At 38.8% G+C, this 22,786-nt stretch overlaps 1 protein-coding gene across 4 annotated transcripts in view; it reads right to left on the reverse strand.

The window, feature by feature from the left end:
- The window catches only part of KIAA1328, a gene marked incomplete at both ends in the record, with an annotated part of 383,031 nt that overhangs the window by 41,349 nt on the left and 318,896 nt on the right, over nucleotides 1-22,786 (reverse strand). For all 4 annotated transcript variants that reach the window (XM_082852721.1, XM_082852723.1, XM_082852722.1 and 1 more), the window contains one exon: nucleotides 12,939-13,047. In XM_082852721.1, the coding sequence (XP_082708847.1) occupies nucleotides 12,939-13,047 (109 nt within the window). The remainder of the gene's footprint in view (nucleotides 1-12,938; nucleotides 13,048-22,786) is intronic.

A 22,786-nucleotide genomic window follows, 5' to 3' on the forward strand; every position in this document is an offset into this window, starting at 1 on the left:
AAATCAAAACTACAATGAGGTATCACCTCACACCAGTTAGAATGGGCATCCTCAGAAAATCTACAAACAACAAGTGCTGGAGAGGGTGTGGGGAAAAGGAAATGCTCTTGCACTGTTGGTGGCAACGTAAATTGATACAGCCACTATGAAGAACAGTATAGAGGTTCCTTAAAAAAACTAAAAATAGAATTACCATATGATCGAGCAATCCCACTACTGGGCATATACCCAGAGAAAACCATTATTCAAAGAGACACATGTACCCCAATGTTCATTGCAGCACTATTTACAATAGCCAGGTCTCGGAAGCAACCTAAATGCCCATCGACAGATGAATGGATAAAGAAGATGTGGTACATATATACAATGGAATATTACTCAGCCATAAAAAGGAACAAAATTGGGTCATTTGTTGAGACGTGGATGGATCTAGAGACTGTCATACAGACTGAAGTAAGTCAGAAAGAGAAAAACAAATATTGTATATTAACGCATATATGCGGAACCTAGAAAAATGGTACAGATGAACCAGTTTGCAGGGCAGAAATTGAGACACAGATGTAGAGAACAAACATATGGACACCAAGGGAGGAAAGCAGCAGGGGGGTGGTGGTGGTGGTGGTATGAATTGGGCGATTGGGATTGACATGTATACACTGATGTGGATAAAACTGATGACTAATAAGAACCTGCTGTATAAAAAAATAAAATAAAATTCAAAAATTCAAAAAAAATACATTCTGGAGTAAATTTTATCATCTGTGAATTACATCTCAATAAAGCTGCTATTAAAAATCGAAACAAGGGCTTCCCTGGTAGCGCAGTGGTTAAGAATCTGCCTGCCAATGCAGGGGACGCGAGTTTGAGCACTGGTCTGGGAAGATCCCTCATGCTGCAGAGCAACTAAGCCTGTGCACCACAACTACTAAGCCCGCATGCCTAGAGCCCGTGCTCTGCAACAAGAGAAGCCACTGCAATGAGAAGCCCGTTGCACTGCTCCCGCTCACCACAACTAGAGAAAGCCTGCATGCAGCAACAAAGACCCAATGCAGCCCAAAGTAAATAAATTAAATAAATAAATTTTTAAAAAAATTAAAAAAAACCCCGAAACAAAACAATAAAAAACAACTTAGCAAACATATCCTTGAATGGCTCTCCCCTCGCTCCTACCCAACAGGCCTCTAAAAGTTTACAAAAATAAATAAATAAATAAATAAATAAATAAATAAATAAATAAATAAAAGGATTAGAGTTGGCATGGTGAGGGAGTGAGAGCTGGGTGCCTGTGTCATAGCCAATTGATCTCATTCAGTAGTTAAACCTGACTGGACTATAGGCTGCAGGTGGTGGCAAGAAGGTAAATTTGAAACAGTTCATTGTAGGCCACACAGTATTTCATAATTTTTGTAAAGGCTAAATGAATACATCTCTTAGAAGTTAATGTTAAATAATCTATGATCGTAAGCTACAATTCTAATTCTGTGATATCTTTGATCTTCAACCTCTGATATGGAAAACTTCAGGAGGTAAGCTTTTTATTTCATCTAAAAAATTCGTTTTAATCAAATATCCAATTTAAATAATAAGTTCCGATTTGTTTCCACCTGGTTTGCTATTAACTTATTCTAGACATTTCCTTATACTGACAGCTTCCTCTACTACAATGTTTCCTTTTCTCTTTCAAATAAGTAGTTGTGTGAAGGAGAATTTTTGATTTCTTTGCCAGCAATGACTAGCTAAAAAAAGATCTTGGGGACTTCCCTGGTGGCGCAGTGGTTGAGAGTCCATCTGCCGATGCAGGGGATACGGGTTCGTGCCCCGGTCCGGGAAGATCCCACATGCCGCGGAGCGGCTGGGCCCGTAAGCCATGGCCGTTGAGCCTGTGTGTCTGGAGCCTGTGCTCCGCAACAGGAGAGGCCACAACAGTGAGAGACCCGCGTACCACAAAAAAAAAAAAATGTATAAAGGATGAATTCTCCATGTACGCTAAGAAACACAACTGCCCGCAAGGCTTTTACAAGACATGCAATTGTATACAAGGTTGGTCTGCTTTCTAAATAACTTGCCATCCTGGTATTAGGCTGGAGCCTTCTCGGCTCTAATGATTGGCTCTGGTTTTCAAGTAGCCCATGTCCTGTGACAGGGAAATCCTGAAGCAGCGTCCCTATTCTAATACAAGTCACAATCCACCTCAGAATTTTCCAGCTTTCCCAAAGGAAGAAACAGCCTCTCATGTATAATAGTAATTACTCTCTCCTTGCTGGCCAAGAGGCTTACATTCCAGACAAGTTGATCATTTTATAGCATTTAAGGACAAGTACAAAGCAACGAGATGATGCGCTTTCAATCTCAGTAACAGTCTTACTTTAGTATGCACCCACGACAGAAAGAAAATCAATGAAATGCTTGGTAAGTAAACAGGTAATGCAATGGCCAATTACTCTTGAGCTTCAAGACCAACTTGGACTCTTTCTTTTATGGATAATGTTAGGATTTGTACAGCAAGTGGCTCATTCATATTCCCTATAAAGATATAGAAGACATATCCCATAAGTCTTAAGGCTAATGAAAATAATTAGCCTTAATTACACATAAACACATAAATTAATTACACATAAATTATTAGCCTTAATTACACATAAATAAACACATAAATAAAATATTTAACACATAAATAAACACATAAATTAATTACACATAAATAATTAGCCTTAATTACACATAAACACATAAATAAAATATTTATGTGTTTCCCTTTATTATTTACAAATAACTTTCATATGTACCTGTCTCTTAAGTTTTGTGGTTAAACTCACAAAAGTTTACAGGTAATACAAAATGTTAAAATGAATTTCTCCACAAGAAATAAAGAGAAGGTAGATTGAAAGAAAATAAAGGACTGTCATATCTTTTTTGGGGGGGAGCTTATTAATATCAAAAGCAAATAATTTATGGGGAAAATATGAAAAGTGTTAAATATGTTAAAAGTGGTATATATACACATATCAATACATATATTTGAATATATAAACAGTGTACAAAAGTGTCCAACTGAGCTGAAAATGCATTAGTCAATGACCATTAACTACTACATTATTCTGTTCTCTTCACTGTAAGTATTCTCATTGATAATGTCTTTGATTTACTCAGTGGCATACTTGGCACTATCATGCACAATCCTGACCATTCTTTTCCTAAGGCAAAGCATGTAGCCTACACTAATATACAATAACCTTTTTCAATATGACTAATGACCTCAATTTGGACTTCAAGGGGACTAACTTCTTTCTGTTTTTCTCCTAGTGTCCTTCCTAAAGTAAAATCTAATGTTTTCCAGACACAGTTTCGTTTAAACCTAAAAAAGAAAAAACCTTCAGTAAACACATGTTCACGGAGCATAATCTCAGGAAACGTAAATTATACCTGGCCCCCTGTCAACTGGGAAGGCCAAAGATATCCGAGGAATGGCTCTTCCCTGTGCTATGAATGACGTGGTGCCAAGTTTGCTCATCTACTTAGCATTTCTAAACTACCGGCCAGCGGAAAACCCGAAGATTTCGAAGAGAAGTTTAAACCATGTTATTCTGAAATCAGTTACTTAATTTTTAAAAATTAATTAATTATTATTATTATTTTGGCTGTGTTGGGCCTTTGTTGCTGCGCGTGGGCTTCCTCTAGTTGCAGCGAGCAGGGGCTACTCTTCGTTGTGGTGTGTGGGCTTCTTATTGCAGTGGCTTCTCTTGTTGCGGAGCACGGGCTCTAACCCGTGTCCCCTGCATTGACAGGCGACTCTTAACCACTGTGCCACTAGGGAAGTCCATATTTAATTATTTTTGAAAATACTCATCTCTTTATTATTTTCTCCTCAAAATGTGTAAATTACTCTGAAATCGAGAGACAGATGTACATGTTTTCATTGTGATTTCATCTCTAAACAAAGGGTATGGTTCAGACATAGGATGGACAGCTGGAAAACTGAGGTTCCATGTGGTCAAGGGACTTTGCCAAGGCTTTGCTACTGCTAAGCTGTGAGGCAGGATGAATACAGGTCTTTGGACTTTAATTCTCAAGGCCTTTCCTGTGAGCCATGTTGCCTGTCTACATGCAAGGATTTTTAATTTGAGAAAACCAAAACAAAGAACTGGCCATAGGCCTAAGTAGAAGAAGCTCTATGATATGGCTGAACACAAGATAATGGAGTGGTATATATTCTATACTAAGTGAAAACCATTGTGAGATGTTATCTAAGCAATCAAATCCCAATGCAGGGACTTCCCTGGTGGCGCAGTGGTTGAGAATCCGCCTGGTTCAATTAATCTGGTTCAATGAATCCAGGTGAGGCCTAGAAACAGGTACCTTGTCAAAGGTTCCTAAGTGATTTCAATGTGCAGATAGATTTTAGAACCACGGCACTGAAGGGAATTAAGCCCTTTCAGAATTTTTACAAAGAGCTAATTATGAGAAGAAATCCATTATCAATAACTTTGAATGCAGGGTTATTCAGTTTGCTTCTAAGCCACATTTCTGCACAACACTGTCACTCAGTGCATTTGGCAAGGGGGAGCCTGTGTCATTCACATGTACTGTGCTCCAGGTGCCCCCCAAAATCTTGTTGCCCAGAGCATAGAGAACGAAGCTAACACTGAGGGCACACTGTGGCCCAGAATCAAGTTAAGGCTTTGGATACCTAGTCACCTTTAATCCTCTGAGCAAATTTGCAAGGCAGTTATTAATACTCTAATTTTCACATGAGGAATCAGGTTCAGCCATGTTTGTAAGCACGTTTCCATGGTGAATATTAAAACAAACAACCCTATCGCCCACCTCTGAGATGAGTCTAACCCTATTCCTAACCTTTTGTCAGGGAACGCACATGGAGTTTAGAATTACAAGGGCAAGGTCCAAATCTGAGCTCTGTTTCTTATTGCTTGTACGGTCCTGGGAAGTTCTGCAATGACAACTACTATTAGCCAGGTACCAAGACTCTGCTAAGTACTTTATATAAACTATGTTGCTTAACCATCATGACCAGACTATGAGGGAGATATTATTACCCCCATTTTATAGATTAAACTAAGTGATTTGTTCAAAACCACATAGGCTAGCATTCAAACCTCGGCCTATAAACCTAGGTGTTATAATTATTACCCCTGGGCTCTTAAATGTTCTATTGCCTCTCTGAGCTTTGTTTTCTCATGATTGTGAGGATCACATTAGGTAACATACATAAAAGAATTTTTTTTTTTTTTTGCGGTTACGTGGGCCTTTCACTGTTGTGGCCTCTCCCGTTGCGGAGCACAGGCTCCGGATGCGCAGGCTCAGCGGCCATGGCTCACGGGCCCAGCCGCTCCGCGGCATGCGGGACCTTCCCGGACCGGGGCACGAACCCGTGTCCCCTGCATCGGCAGGTGGACTCCCAACCACTGCACCACCAGGGAAGCCCCCATAAAAGAATTTTTATAAAAGCATTTAAGTGCCTAGGACAGCAAGTGGCACTCAACAAATGTTTCTTAACATTGAAGTGAAGGGAATTTGATAATCTTGGACCAAAGGCACAAGTCTAAAACAGCAGTTGACGAGGCCAAAAACTGAAATGATAGCAGGAACTGGCAATACTGAACAGATGTCACTAATTGCAGCATTTTCCAGAATTCAGTGCCCTGGAGAAGACCCACCAGGAAGCATAATCCTCACCTACTGCTGGCTCAACAAAGAAATAACATAATTATGTCTTATGTTCCAAGGGTAACCTTAGATTTTTTGCAACTACTTGGAACTACAGAGTATAAAATTTTGAAATGGGTTTACCTCCTATAAATGTGTGCCCTTTGTTTCTTTTTAAATATTGTTTTTAAAACTACGTAATACATTGTTGTTATAGAATATCTGGAAGATATAGAAAAGTGTGAGCAATAAAATAGCTCTTATAATCCCTTCCCCTAGAATTTAGAGAGATTTCCTGAAGCCAAGGACTAGAACTCTAAGTGGCTAGTAAGCATAAACTGTTGTAATGTACACTTTCCCTACTGTAAGTTCATCCTATGTCAAGAGTGTCTTGACAAGATTCCTCAAACTGAATTCATTTCTTGGAATTACACTGTGTCTTTATTATTTCTACTTAGCCTATTTGTTTCTGTTTTCTTAATTTACACACTCTATAAGCAGTGTTTGCAAGAGGAATGGATGATTATATTAACGGCTTTTAACAGTGGGAATTATTACAGTAACACCCCCAAATCATGGCTTAATTAAAAGGAACATCTTTTCATCAAACACCTAAAAATTTCCATGCATTCAGCTGTTCTTGGTAGTAATGTACCTGCCAGCAGGGAATTTCAATTTATCAACCTAGCTTCAATAAAAATCCTTTTGAATGGCTGGACTTTTCATCCTCCTGATAAGGAAGACAGGTGTATTTATAACTTCATATTTTCTTTTACATATTCAACCAATTATTTTCTGAAGTTTTTGGATTATCCCTTTTTATTGTCATCATTTATGTGCAATATATCATTCAATTTTATTTTGTTATTTGCAATATACACAAAATGGAAAAGTTATAGTAAATAGCATTTTGATTGTGTGTAGTGTGTAAACTATTATTCGGAGGGCATATAAAGCTAAAATGATAGTTCTTGGCCTAGAAGCCCACACTTTTGGAAATCATTTTGAAAAAAATCTAAGAAGAAAATCTATCTAATACTTTGAAAATGAATTTTAATAGTCATTAGAAAGAGCTTTACAATGATACGTAATTTGTATGAACATATATTGTGAAAGGACATAGCCGAACTTGCCCAACACAAGATCTGATACATAATAGGCATTCAGTGAATAGTAGCCAGTATTGCCACATATGGTCACCACTCATGTGCTCTATTGTATAGCAGCAGTGAGTTCTGCTATTCAAACCTACCACATAAACCCAAGTAGTGCCTGTAAGGCTCTAGTTTGAGGTTTGGGATTTTAATTTAGTTCCTCTTTCTCTACCTTGGAAGGATAACACATTATGTGCTAGGCACATGAGGGGATCTGGTTAAGTTCTAAAAATATTTGTGTGAATGTACAGGTGAGAAAAAAGTCTGATTTTTTAAAAAAAGGATTTTGTTACAGTTAGGATTCTGGGCACAAGTGCAAGAAAGCGTTGCAATTTGGCTGTTGTGTGTAATAGAAACACAGCACTTCCCCTTCTGTGTAAGACTAAGTTTCTTCCTATCAAGTTATAAAAACAGATTCTAGGGCTTCCCTGGTGGCGCAGTGGTTGAGAATCCACCTGCCGATGCAGGGGACGCGGGTTCGTGCCCCGGTCCGGGAAGATCCCACATGCCGCGGAGCGGCTGGGCCTGTGAGCCATGGCCACTGAGTCTGCGCAGGCGGAGCCTGTGCTCCGCAACGGGAGAGGCCACAACAGTGAGAGGCCCGCCTACCGCAAAAAAAAAAAACAAACAAAAAAACCCCCAAATTCTAACTCTTAAAGTAAGTTTGTCGGATTCCTACTCTAAATCAGAATTTTATAGGCTTAGTGCCTACACCTAAGAACAAACTTCAAGTTTCACACAGTGTGAGAAAATGAAAAAACAATGAAATTTGGGATCAGAAGAAAGAAAGAAGTAAAAGACATCCAAATAGTTAAGAAGTAAAATTATCTCTTTGAATGACATGGTTTTATATGTAGGAAACCCTAAAGACTCCACACACACAAAAAACCTGTTAGAACTAATAAATGAATTTGGTGAAGCTGCAGGATACAAAATCAAGATACAAAAATTAGTTGTGTCTCTTTACACCAACAATGATCTATCAGAAAAGGAAATCAAGAAAAAAATCTCATTTATGATAGCATAAGAAAGAATAAAATACTTGGGAATAAATTTAATCAAGGAGGTAAAAGATTTGTACACTGAAAACTATAAAACATTGGAGAAAAGAGTTGAAAAAGACACAAGTAAATGGAAAGATATCCTGTGTTCATGGATTAAAATAATTAAAATTGTTAAAATAGCCATACTACCCAAAGTGATATACAGATTCAATGTAATCTCTAACAAAATTCCAAAGAAATTTTTTGTAGAAATAGGAAAAACAACCTTAAAATTCATATGGAACCACAAAAGACTCCGAATAGCCAAAGCAATCTTGAGAAAGAAGAGCAAAGTTGGAGGAATCCCACTTCTTGATTTCAAATTATATTACAAACAGTATGGTACTGGCATAAAAAAAGACACATAGACTCACTGGAGAGAGTCAAGTGCCCAGAAATAAACCCAAGCATAAATGGTCAATTGATTTTCAACAAGGGTGTCAAGATATGCAACGGGGAAAGGATAACCTCTTCAATAAATAGGACAACATGTGGGAAAACTGAATATCCACATGCAAAAGAATGAAACTGGACCCTCATCTTACACTATACACGAAAATCAACTCAAGATGGATTAAAGACTGAAATGTAAGACCAGCGACTGTAAAACTCCTAGAAGAAGACACAGGGAGAAAACTCCTGACATTAGCCTTCAAAATGATTTTTTGCGTGTGACACCAAAAGCTCAAGCAACAAAAGCAAAAATAAACCAGTGGGACTACATCAAATAAAAAAGCTTCTGCACCGCAAAGGAAACATTCAACAAAGTGAAATGGCAACCTACAGATTGGGATTCAAATATCTGCAAGCTATACATCTGATAAGGGGTTAATATCCAAAATATATAAGGAACTCTTACAACTCAACAGCAAAAAGCAAAGAGTCTGATGAAAAAATGGGCAAAGGACCTGAATAGACATTTTCCCAAAGAAGACATAGAAAAACACTGTCTTCAAGACAGAAGTTTAAGTTTTAGATTGCAGGGTACTTGGATCCTTCCAGCCTGGGTTGGCAGAGTGTGGTATCAGGTTCCCAATATTCTGAGCCTGGGTCCCTCAATCTCAAACTCAGTGGGCAAGGAGTCTCCACAAGCCACCTTCAAGTCAGCCGTGTGTGAACAGTTGCCTGTGAGCATGACTGTGCACTGGGAATTGCTCTATAGAAAGCTCGGCAAGGTGGAAACTTACAGCAAAAATTTCAGAACACATAAAGCGTATGGTCTGACAGCAAAGGAACAAGGTCTTAAAAAAAAAAAAGAACAAATTAAGCTATTATTTTTTAAAAGTTCCCCAAATAAGCTATTAAGTCCTTCAAAGCACATACACAAATATTTTCCAACCTCCCTCAACAAAAAAACAAGCTCTACAAAATCATCCCTCTTGACATAGCTCAAAAAACAAACCAAACAAGTAAAACAAAAGCCATCAACTTGGTGTTGTGATAAAAACGAATCTTTCTGAAAAAACCTAGAGTAGTGAGGTGAACAGTGCTTCCTAGAAATAGGCTAACTACAGTTCCAGTTCCAAAAATTCACTAATTGGGCATGATTTGGTGAGATCAGTCTTTCTCTCTTCACATCTCACAGGGAAAAATAAAAAAAGAGGTCAAGAGTACCAGTCTTAACTCTTACGAGTCAGGAAAGAACAGAGAGAAGGAGCCTTAGTAACCTTTTACTTCAGGGGCTGAGCGTGTAAGCCTGCCGCTGCAGGCCTGGTATTTGCCTCTGTCTATCAGTTTGGAAGGAATCATTATTGCGCTGTCATATGACTGAGAGATAGAAACTCCACCGGTATTTTAAACAGTGACAAGATATCTGTTTCACTGAACAATCCCAGAAGATAGTCTTCATTTTAATATAAAATGTTCCAGATTTACATACCTGAATAGAAAAAAGACACCAACATAGAAAAAATATACTGCATGCAACAGAGTTTTTTCCTTGGTCAAATTTGAAATAAAAGATTTGAAGATCCAAAGCTACCTTAATGCAAATATCTGCCTGTTGCAAGTATACTGTTTGATGAAATTGGCATACATCAAGTACAATTAGAAAGCTTATTTATAATGAAGAAATACATAATTCTGCATCTTAATGGGGATGACAATTACAGCTGATGGTTGTTAATTAACGTTAACTTCTTTTGCTCCGGGTCTCAGAGATTTCTTATAAGGTCTGTATGCTGGCAATGGACACAACTAATTCTGCAAGGTACAAAAGGGGTAATTATCAGCAACATTTGTGCTATACCAAATTCATTGGTAACTTGCCCAGCTCTGGCTCCACATTGGAGACCTGAGGATCAAGTAGAATCGGTAAACTCTGACTCAGTGTATTTGTTCAACTTTCTGAGCAAAGGCTCACCTACCCACCAGGTGTTCAGAATGACAGAGAAAAGCCCCTCCAGTTCTCTCTCCTGGTGGAATGGTCTGTGGGTGTTGCCTGTTCCAGGCAAGCAGAAATGCAAGGCATTGTTTAGTTCAGTGGTGCCACCCTCCTGTACTGAGATGCCCACTGTGCTTACTTTCTTGGACAGCTCAGGGGTGTGTGATCAGTATTGGAGGCCGGAAGTAAGATGGAAAGAGAGAAGCACTGCAGGTCTCAGCACAGAAAACTATTATAAAGCCCTCTTTGCTTGTGCTGTAAATTACATATTTATTTTGTTAGCATGAGATAGATGAATATTTCCACATACAAAGGTGCCCTGCTAAAATCAGGATAAGTGATATTAATGTCCTCTGGTCAGTATTATTGAACCTCGAAAGCAATAAACTTTATGCGTCAATAAATATTACATTTGCAACATAATTAACATTCCTTTACTGTCTCTAGCACTTATTACACATTGTAACCACAAGTCTACAATACATTATTCACATTTGGGGTGTCACCAAGTGATGGATTGCTGTAGGAGAGGCTGTCCTTTAAATAAATCAACAAATAAAAATGCAAATGTTAACATTTTCAGCCACAACTTCTCCCATCTTGAATGCAGAATGAAAATTTCACATTACATTGACACGCAGCAGAGAGAACAATTAACAACGTACACTGTGAATGAGAAAGATGACTTTGCCAAGCTAGGTTTTATCACCTGCACATGGACCCACATGGGACTCTTATAGATGCCAGCACTTTTCAGAGAACAAAGGAAACCTGTCGCCCACTGGCATCTGTCCCATCCCCATCCTTTTCTGCAGGTCTTGAAAATTCTTGGAATTTAGGGTGGACAGGGAAAGGACTTTTATTCTTGTTCTCCTCAGTACTTTCAAAGGTTTCTTGGAATGAAGAACAACAGGCTTTCCTCTTGCGTTAAGAGTTTATATGTAAAAGCAGTCTATAAAAAATGCCTTTTCTACACTTTGAAATAAAAATAAATCAAATAATCTTGATTCTGAAGTCTGGAAAGCAACCACTGTGCCTTCCTGGTAACTGATTTTCATAGTACTGAATCTTATTTTTTCAACTCTGCACTTTGTATAATAGACCTATAATAGGCCATCAAGCACTTCTAAGGATAAAATCTGGTGTGCTGCACATTGTTTTGTTTAGCCAAATCCTCATTATTTAAGAAGCTTCTGAGAATCTGTATTTAGCTGAACTGCAGCATTAAGAACTAATAGATAAAGAATCCTTTTTTTAAGGTTTGTAGATATGAGTCTTCACAGCAATTTTAACCTGGGCTTGTAAAACTCTACAAAGTTGATATGGCCATTTCAGAAAATGTGTGCTGAGGATGTACTATAAAATCCTTACTGGGGAAACATTTTATTCTTCTATTTCATGCTTTTCTCTAAACTGAAGTGCAATCATCAAAAACACATTAGAGTAGTGTTAAAGATCTCATTGAAGATCTTAGTGTCAAAGATAGGAAAATTCATTAAGTTTGAAAATCCAGATTGTCTTTCCTCTTTACCTATAACTCCTCCAAAGAAATCCCTCAAGATGAGCTAGGATGGATCCTCTCTGAGCACAAGCGTTCAGCCACAATGTTAAGTGGTCCAAGGTGGAAGCCCCATCAACCTTTCAGAGCCACAACTCACTGTAGGTCTTTGGCAAAATGCCATGCATGGTAGCATTAAAAATAAAAGAAAGGAGTAATGGACAAAGAATGTGGTAAACTAGTTAAATTTTCTTTTGGCTGTGGGTGGCTTCCAAAATAGGGATGTTGTCATTGTCAACTATTATAATATTTAAGATCATCGGCTTTGGAGTCTGAAATGCTGGCTCTACCTCTTACTAGCTATATGACCTTAGGCAAGTCACTCAATCTCTCTGAACCTTAGTTTCCCGATTTTTAAAATGAGTATGATAGTAGTACCACCTCATAGGCTGTGATGAAGATTAAATCAGATAATGCGTACAAAGGGCTGGGCACATAGTAGATTCTTAATAGATGATAGCCATTATTATTATCCTCTGTGTTAAGAGTCATTTCCCAAAAGTTCTTAATTAAGTCTTAAAATCTGTATTTATCTGATAAGATGCTAGGAATTTAAGTGCTCAATCATATCCCCAAGGAAACATAAACCAAGCCCTTTTGGTGTTGATGTTTATATATTCAGCCTTAAATGTATAATATGGGAGTTGGCTTATTAGATATGAGAAATTTTAATAACATAGTTCTTTTCCTGACTCCAGAAAAGGCTGATCAAAGTATTAACTCCTCAAATGTCTCTGGTATAAGTAAATGTTGACAGTCACTTAACTGTAGTACAAAACCCACTACAGTTTTTAATATCAATGAATTCAGTTAGTTAAGCTTACAGTCCAAGTGTATAACCATTCCATGATAAGTTGGGAAGGACCTGCTGCTAAACAGATTTTTTGATGAAAGGCAGGATTAGCTTTGTGTTTCTGTGGAAATCCTTGTCAATTGCCATTATCAATTAAGGAAAAGCATGCATAAAGGAAAGGGCTCCATGAGTTCAACCTGGTCATATCTAGATGCTTCCAAATAAGGGCCTCTCTCTTGAGTAGGAGGCATTAACAATTGTCAAGATTTTTCAATACTTATTAAATAACTCAAAAAAAGTTCTTATCTGCAGAATATTAAAACAAAGAATCCCCGAAACTTACCGGGGAGTGTCATGTTGCAATGATGCTGTGGTTGTGATTACAAGCTCCTTTTGGCTTCCTGTTGTCATAGGAGATGTGGACGCATCTTTTCTAACTTCTGCCATTGTCCCTGCATGAACAATAAAGGAAATAATTTGGGCACTTAATAAAAGGAAAAGTCTATTCTGAGTAATATATTCGTATAGGAATCCCCAAGCTTTAGAAACAAGCCATTTTCCCCCATGAAATGAAACAATGGCAGATGGAAAACTCGGTGAGTTGTTTTGGTTTTGTAAACATCAGTGATCCATAATATCTTGTTTTTAAAAAAGTGCATTTGTGCAATAACAGACTAACTAGAGATTTTGTTTTTAAACCTGATGGCCTATCAAAGTCCTGCTGATTTGTGTTTATTGTAAAAATGCCCAAGGAGGTAGACTGGTTTAGTTTGTTCCTTTTAACTATCAATATCATAAGAAAAGTTCTTTCCTCTCTTTGACAAAATTGATAATTCCAGCACTTTGTACTTCTACACCCTCCAAATTAAATTGATCCTAACCCCAGAACTTTCAAGGTAGACATAAATCTTGAATATTTCTTTTAAAGAACTCAACATGTAAGATGCTAAACAAGTAAGATGCAAAAACAAGTAAGATGTTAAAACAAGTAAGATGCTCAACTAACCATTCTAGGGCTGATTTGGCCTTTGTTCCTTTCTAGCAAGAAATGTTTAGTTGATAATTACTTTCTTCTTCTGGAGTGCTCAAGACTAAGATGGCATGGACAGAAAGATCTTTTGCTTGTTTTATAATTATTATTATTTCTAATAATAAGAAATTTATCCTCCTTTTTAAAAAAAATTAACAAAATTGCCAACTTTTTATTTATTAAAAATACAATAAGGCTTTTTCACATATCAAATTCTCATGTTATAGCTGGAAGAGACCTTGGACATCATCTCATCCTGCTTCTTATTTGATAGATGCTTTTTGTAGGATGAGCTTCAGTAATGTTTTATTTTTTAAAAAAATTTTATTGGAGTATAGTTGATTTACAATGTTGTGTTAGTTTCTGCTGTACAGCAAAGTGAATCGGTTATACATATACATATATCGACTCTTTTTTAGATTCTTTTCCCATATAGGTCATTACAGAGTATTGAGAAGAGTTCCCTGTGTTATACAGCAGGTCCTTATTAGTTATCTATTTTATATATAGTAGTGTATATGTGTCAATCCCAATCTCCCAATTTATCTCTCTTCCCTGCCTCCCCACTTTCCCCCTTGTAACCATAAGTTTGTTTTCTACATCTGTGACTCTGTTTCTGTTTTGTAAGTTCATTTGTACCATTTTTTTAGATTCCACATATAAGTGATATCATATGATATTTGTCTTTATCTTTCCGACTTGCTTCACTCAGTATGACAATCTCTGGGTCCATCCATGTTGCTGCAAATGGCATTGTTTCGTTCTTTTTCATGGCTGAGTAATATTCCATTGTATATATGTACCACTTCTTCTTTATCCATTCCTCTGTCAATGGACATTTAGGTTGCTTCCATGTCCTGGCTATTGTAAACAGTGCTGCAATGAACACTGGGGTGCAGGTACCCTTTTGAATTATGGTTTTCTCAAGGTATAAGCCCAGTAGTGGGATTGCTGGGTCGTATGGTAGTTCTATTTTTAGGTTTTTAAGGAACCTCCATAGTGTTCTCCACAGTGGCTGTATCAAGTTACATTCCCACCAATAGCGCAAGAGGGTTCCCTTTTCTCCAAATCCTCTCCAGCATTGGTTATTTGCAGACTTTTTGATGATGGCCATTCTGATTGGTGTGAGGTGAGGTATCATTGTAGTTTTGATTTGCATTTCTCTAATAATTAGCAGTGGTGAGCAGATTTTCATGCGCTTTTTGGTCATCTATATGTCTTCTTTGGAGAAATGTCTATTTAGGTCTTCTGCCCATTTTATGATTGGCTTATTTGTATTTTGATAACGAGGTGCATGAGCAGCTTGTGTATTCTGGAGATTAATCCTTGGTCAGTTGCTTCATTTGCAAATGTTTTCTAACATGTTTTGGGTTGTCTTTTCTTTCTGTTGATGGTTTCCTTTGCTGTGCAAAAGTTTTAAGTTTAATCAGGTCCCATTCATTTATTTTTGTTTTTATTTTCATTACTCTAGGAGGTGGATCAAAAAAGATATTGCTGCGATATATGTCAGAGAGTGTTCTGCCAATGTTTTCCTCTAAGAGTTTTATAGTATCTGGCCTTACATTTAGGTCTTTAATCCATTTTGAGTTTATTTTTGTGTATGGTGTTAGGGAGTGTTCTAATTTCATTCTTTTACATGTAGCTGTCCAGTTTTCCCAGCACCACTTACTGAAGAGACTATCTTTTCTCCATTGTATGTTCTTGCCTCCTTTGTCATAGACTAGGTGACCGTAGGTGCATGGGTTTACCTCTGGACTTTCTACCCTGTTCCATTGATCTGTATTTCTGCTTTTGTGCCAGTACCATACTGTTTTGATTACTGTAGCTTTGTAGTATAGTCTGAATTCAGGGCTCCTGATTCCTCCACCTCTGTTTTTCTTTCTCAAGATTGCTTTAACTATTCAGGGTCTTTTGTGTTTCCACACAAATGTAAAATTTTTTATTCTAATTCTGTGAAAAATGCCATTGGTAATTTGATAGGGATTACATTGAATCTGGAGATTGCTTTGGGTAGTCTAGTCATTTTCACAATATTGATTCTTCCAATCCAAGAACATGGTATATCTCTCCATCTGTTAGTGTCACCTTTAAGTTTTTTTCATCAGTATCTTATAATTTTCTGAGTACAGGTCTTTTGCCTCTTTAGGTAGGTTTATTCCTAGGTATTTTATTCTTTTGGATGCAATGGTAAATGGGATTGTTTTCTTAATTTCTCTTTCTGATCTTTCATTGTTAGTGCATAGGAATGCAAGAGATTTCTGTGTATTAATTTTGTATCCTGCAATTTTACCAAATTCATTGATGAGTTCTAGTAGTTTTCTGGTGCCATCTTTAGGATTTTCTATGTAAAGTATCATGCCCTCTGCAAACAGTGACAGTTTCACTTCTTCTTTTCCAGTTTGTAGCCCTTTTATTTCTTTTTCTTCTCTGATTGCTGTGGCTAGGACATCCAGAACTATATATCTTCTTCATGGATTGATCCCTTGATCATTATGTAGTGTCCTTCATTGTCATTTCTAATTTAAAATTCTATTTTGTCAGATATGAGTATTGCTACTCCAGCTTTCTTTTCATTTCCATTTGCATGGAATATCTTTTTCTAACCCTTCACTTTCAGTCTATATGTGCCTCTAGGTCTGAAGTGGATCTCTTGTAGACAGCATATATATGGGTCTTGTTTTTGTATCCACTCAGCCAGTTTATGTCTTTTGGTTGGAGCATTTAATCCATTTACATTTAAGGTAATTATTGATATGTATGTTCCTATTGCCATTTTCTTAATTGCTTTGGGTTTGTTTTTGTAGGTCTTTTTTCTTCCCTTCCTCTTTTGTTCTCTTCTCTTGTGGCTTGATGACCATCTTTAGTATTGTGTTTGGGTTGCTTTTTCTTTTGTGTGTGTGTTATCTATTGTAGTTTTCTGGTTTGCATTCCCCATGAGCTTTTGAAATAGCAGTTTATGTATATACAAGGTTGTTTTAAGTTGCTGGTCTCTTCATTTCAAATGCAATTCCCATTTCCTGCATTTGTACTCTCCTCTGCTCATGGCTGCTGATTTAGATATCATATTTGTGTGTGGATGATTTCCCCCTTTTACTGTATTTTTGCCTCTACCAGTGAGCTTTCCCATTTGTGATTTTCTTATTTCTAGATGTGGCCTCTTTATTTTCCTCCCTGCCTAGAGAAGTTCCTTTAGCATTTGTTGTAAAGCTGGTTTGGTGGTGCTGAATTCTCTTAGCTTTTGCTTCCCTGTAAAGCTTTTGATTTCTCTGTTGAATCTGAATGAGAGCCTTGCTGGGTAGAGTATTCTTGGCTGCAGGTTTTTCCCTTTCATCACTTTAAATATATTGTACCACTCCCTTCTGGCCTGCAGAGTTCCTGCTGAAAAGTTAGCTGATAACCTTATGGGGATTCCCTTGTATGTTATTTGTTGCTTTTTCCTTGTTGCTTTTAATATTTTTCCTTTGTATTTAATTTTTGTCAGTTTGATTAATATAATACAATATAATATTATAATTAATATATAATCTCAGGCCCTTTCTCTTTCTCTTCTTCTTCTGGGACCCCTATAATGTGAATATTGGTGAGTTTAATGTTGTCCCAGAGGTCTCTTAAACTGTCTTCATTTCTTTTCATTTGCTTTTCTTTATTCTGTTCTGCAGAAGTGATTTCCACCACTCTGTCTTCCAGCTCACTTATTCGTTCTTCTGCCTCAGTTATTCTGCTATTGATTCCTTCTAGTATATTTTTCATTTCAGTTGTTCATCTCTGTTTGTTTGTTCTTTAGATCTTCTATCTCTTTGTTAAACATTTCTTGTATCTTCTCAGTCTGTCTCCATCCTTTTTCCGAGATTTTGGATCATCTTCACTATCATTACTCTGAATTCTTTTTCAGGTAGATTGCCTATCTCCTCTTCATTTAGTTGTTGTTGTAGGTTCTTTATCTTGCTTCTTCGTCTGCAACATATTTCTTTGTCATCTCATTTTGTCTAAATTACTGTGTTTGTAGTCTCCTTTCTGCAGGCTGCAGGACTGTAGTTCCTCTTGCTTCTAGTGTCTGCCCCCTGGTGGGTGAGGTTGATCCAGGGTCTTGTGCAGGCTTCCTGGTGGGAGGGAATGGTGCTTGCCCTTTTGTGGGTGGAGTTGGGTCTTGTCCCTCTGGTGGGCAAGGCCATGTCGGGAGGTGTGTTTTGGGATGCCTGCAAGCTTAGTACGACTTAGTACGACTTGGACAGGCAGCCTGTCTGCTGATGGGTGGGTTGTATTCCTGTCTTGATGGTTGTTTGGCCTGAGGCATTCCAGCACTGGAACCTGCAGGCTGTTGGGTGGGGCTGGGCCTTGGTGCTGAAATGGGGACCTCTGGGAGAGTTCATGCCAATTAATATTCCCTGGGGCCTCTGCTACTAGTGTCCTCACCCCCACAGTGAGCTACATCCAACCCCTGCCTCCCCACAAGACCCTCCAAGACCCCTAGGTAGGTTTAGCCAGGCTCCTGTGGAGGTACTGCTTTGTGCTGGGTCCCAGTGCACTTGAGACCTCGTGTGTGCCCTCCAAGAGTAGAGTCTCCATTTCTCCCAGCCCCGTGGAGCTCCTACACTCAAGCCCCACTGGCCTTCAAGGCTAAATGCTCTGGGGGTTCTTCCTCCCGATCCCAGACCCTTAGACTCTCTTGAAGGGCTATTTTTATATGGGAACGTCCCTGTGTAGTTTGCGTGGGTTTAAGATATATATATATATATATATTTTTTTTTTTTTTTGGTGCAAGGGCTACTTTTAGTATGGATGTCTGCTCCCTCTTTCCTCAGTGTATGCTGGACGTTATCCCCTTGATAGGGGTTTGACTGGTGTTGTGGTGACTAGAGCCTGCCCTGGGTATTGTATGGGGCCTCCCCTTTGCTCTGTGGTTGTCGGGGTGGGGTCTGCTCCCTAGTTGGAGTAGAGACCCCAGATCTGTTTCTTAGCTGTGTTTCTGATCTGTGATGTGAGGTAGGTGGGATTGGAGCAGTCCCACTGGGAGAGAAGCCACTGAGTATTCCTCCTCTGGAGCTGTTCACCTGTGAGCATGCTATGTTGTATCACCTTCCACCTGTTGTGTGAGCTCACAAGTTACTCTGTTATTGGCACTATTCTCAGCCCCATCTTAACTGTGGGTATGCTGGCAGTTGGCCCTGGAGTCTCTCAGGCGTTGTTTTTACCAGGCCACCAACATAGACACACTGAAGTCACGTCCCAAGATTGCGGTAATCCTGGATCTGGACCCACTGTGGGCGCTATGGAGGCAGCTCTAACTCTGACCTGGACCAACCCCTGCATGTACGTGCCCACAAAGTTCACACCTGCTAAAGCCAGACCCACCTCAGTTGCAGGAGCACTTGTTGTCTGTTCAGATGTTCTGCAGGCACTGAGTTTACCAAGCCAGCTGCAGGGTTTTAATCTGTGGTTTGTGCAGGTAAAAGGAGAGATTTCAGCTCTTCTTCCTTAGTCGCATAGCCCCTGGGGCTCAGCTTTGGTTTCAGCCCCACCTCTGCATGTGGGCCATCCATAGGCATCTGCTCCCTGCCCAGTCGAGAGTGGGTGGAGGCGGTGATGGGAGTGCACTGGCATGCTTTGGTGGGAGGGGGCAGAGGTGGCGACTGATGGGGACGTGCGAACCTGCTCCAGCAGGAACTCCTCCTACTGCCTCTGGGGGCGGGAGCCAGAGGGCGGGGAGAGAGGCTGTCATGGTGGCCCTGCCCTTCACATGTCACTTAACAATGGCGCTTCACTTCCAAGGTGGTCTGGGCTTCCTCCAGGAGCATTCCCAGTTGTGGAGTTCCTCATTCCCATCCCTTCAGGCTGTCTCCACACAGCCCACAGCACTTCTCTCCCCAGCTCTGCTCTCCAAACCCCACATTCCAGCATCTAGCCCCCGTCCACACCAGCAGACACACAACTCAGGCTGGGGCATGCAGGGCTGTGTCATGGACCATCTGTGTAGGTCTCACTCTGTCCTGCCTGCCACAGACTGGCTGCTGTGCTCTCCTTCAGGCCCCTGACACTCCCCTTCTGTCTCAGCTGATCTCCCCACTGGCAATGGGGGTTCCCTGGGTGCAGGGACCTCTCCTCTCCTTCAGCTCCTCCCAAAGCCCCCACAGGGTGCAGGTCCCGTCCTGCTTCCTCTTTTCTTTTTTTCCTTTTCTCTTTTCCGTCCCCCCGGTTATGCGGGGATCTTTTCTTATCCTTTTAGGTGTCCAAGGTCTTCTGCTAGTGTTCAGCAGGTGCTCTGCAAGAACTGTTCCATTTGTAGATGTATTCTTGATGCCCCTGTGGGAAGAGGTGAACTCCATGTTCTCCTACTCTGCCATCTTCTCCTTCTCCCCACTGCTTCTTAATATTATTTTCCACATAACACAAAACATTCCTTTCTTTTTCTTGGAAGACTATAAAAATCTCATTCACAATTTTCTTCTGGTTCCTAGGAAACTGTTGCCCAGGCTACTGAAAGAAGTTATTTGGGAAGAGTCACTATTTCTTTGAGAAAAGGGTGAATATTCAAATGACCTGAAATCAGCTTTGGCTCTGGAATACCAGACCAAGAATACCATGTGCTAACTCTGGGAGTGGCACAGTTTAAGTGTGACCAGAGAAAATCAGGCCTGGAGAAGGCAAGAGTCTTATATCGGAAGAGATTAGCATCAAAACAATCACCAAGATCCTTGGTATTCAAAAGTCATACTCAATATTGACTGTTCTCTATCATGTAGAGATATAAAAGACCAGTCATCCAAATGTACAATTCAGACTTATATACAAACCTGTGGGACCTTCAACCTAAACCAGTACTTTCTCATACTGGACACAAACTCCATTAGTTCATACAATGCATTCAGTCAGTAAATGTTTACCAAGTATCTAATGATTCACAGGGGCTGGTGCTAGGATTAATCTCAGGCTTAGTTTATGGAGAGGGGAAGGAAGATGTGAGAGTAAGAAATGAGATACTGTGAACAATCTGGTAAAGAATCATAAATAACTCAAGGCAGTACAAGGTAATAATAACAGCTAACAGATATAGTATGCTTAGTATGTGCCTGGTACTATTCTCAGCCTTTTCCATATACAATGTATTCTCTTAAAAAAAGTAGCTTTATTGAAGTATAATTTGAATACCATAAAATTTACGCCTCTTAAGTGTACAGTTTGATAAATAGTAGTAAATTTATACAGCTATGAAAGCATGGCCACAACCCAGTTTTTAATATTTTTGTCATGAATTTACTTATTCATTTTTGTAATCCAGTTTTAGAATATTTCATCACTTCAAAAAGTTCCCTCATGCCCATTTGTAGTCAATCTCTTCTCCCTGTTTGGTCTGCTCCCATTACCCTCCAGCTCTATCTTTATAGTTTTGCCATTTCCAGAAATAGATACTATTTCTTAATATATAATTTACAGATAAGGAAAATAAGCTGTAGGGGACTTAAGTGACCTGCCCAAGATCACAAAGCTAGTAAGTGACCAGCATTCATATCCAGCCAATCTGATCCCAGGGTTTTTACCATTATGCTATACTGCTGTAAAAAATAATAGGAAAAGTCTGAGGAATTACGAAGTGGGAGAGATCACATCTAGCTGTAGGATTAGGGAAGATCTGATGCAGGAGGTGAACTTTTGAAAGAAAGGAATAAGGAGCATGGAATTAGCAAAAGCATTAAATTAGAAAACCTTAAGGCTAAATAATGTATTCAGGAAATATTTATTGAGCATCACTATGTCCTTTTAGCTTGCTAATCACTTTACCTGCATTATCTCATTAATCTTTATAGCAGTCCATAAATTATATTATTGTCCTCAATTTACAGATAAGGAAGTGGAAACTGTGAAAAGGTCAAGCAGCGTGTCCAATATCACATAGGGGCTGGTCGGAACAAAGGCTGGGCTTTGAATGCAGTCAAGGTCTATTTGCCTCTGAATTGCAAACTCTTAAACATTGTGTTAGTTGAGCTCTAAAATAAAACAAAGCAGCAACAACAATTAAAAAAACCAAACTGGGACTTCCCTGGCGGTCCAGTGGTTAAGACTCTGTGCTCCCAATGCAGGGGGCATGGGTTCGATCCCTGGTCAGGGAACTAAGATCCTGCGTGCCACATGGTGTGGCCTAAAAAATAAATAAATAAAAATTAAATTAAAAAACAAAGAAATGAATAAATTAAAAAAACCCAAACTGATCTTTGGGGAGATTATTCTTGTGGCAGAACTTAGAATAGAGTGGAACAGAGAGAATGGAGGCAGGCAAAGCAGTTCACTACGACTACAACTGCTGGGTGGAATCTTGGGTGATAGAAGGGGAAATTAAAATAGGTAATAGGTAACTGGAAGGGATTTGTGGCTGAGGTGAGAGGGGAGAAGAAATGCCTGTAGTGATAAGAAGAGAAATATCTTTTTAGTCACTATCATGGAAAACCTGAACATCAGTCTTTTTTTTTTTTTTTCTGTTTTGATACTTCTGTCAAAAACTTGGTTGAGACAATTGATATTTGATGGGGAAAATTTTAAAAAGAAATTTTAACAGAGCATGCAGGAACTTCTATGTACTTCAGGAGTACGTAGAATTATGAGGAATCCCTCATAATTGCAGGCACAATAATGTATGTATACATGCTCATTCATTTTTCTGGGTAAAGAGACCATAGTTTTCATTATATTCTGAAAGGGACCCCAAAAAGTTAAGAATGCCTGCTCTAAGGCATAGGGCAAGTTTATTCCTTTTTCTTAATTCTATAAGCTCTATTCCTTTTTAAGTTTCCAGAAAGCTATATATCAGCTTTTAATTATATTTGTTCCTTCTATAAAATTTAATTTAATATTAAGTATACCAACAATTACATAGTTAATGCATATTCATAGAATGACATATCTCTCTATATTTATACACACACACACACACACACAACCACACCCACACAAACACAATGTACACATTTTAAAAATAAAAGTGCTGGTAAGACTATCATCCACTAAGCAGATAAATCTCATGTATAAATGCATATGTTTATATATATGTAAATATATGTGAATATATTTATGTAAATAAACACACATATATTTTTGCATACACAGATGGAATTGAACATAATGGATCATGTCCCATTTATATAGAGCTGGTGGTATGTCTGCTCATCCAT

Source organism: Leucopleurus acutus, assembly GCF_964270905.1.
Source record: "Leucopleurus acutus genome assembly, chromosome: 13".
In the NCBI taxonomy this organism is placed as follows: Eukaryota; Metazoa; Chordata; class Mammalia; order Artiodactyla; family Delphinidae; genus Leucopleurus; species Leucopleurus acutus.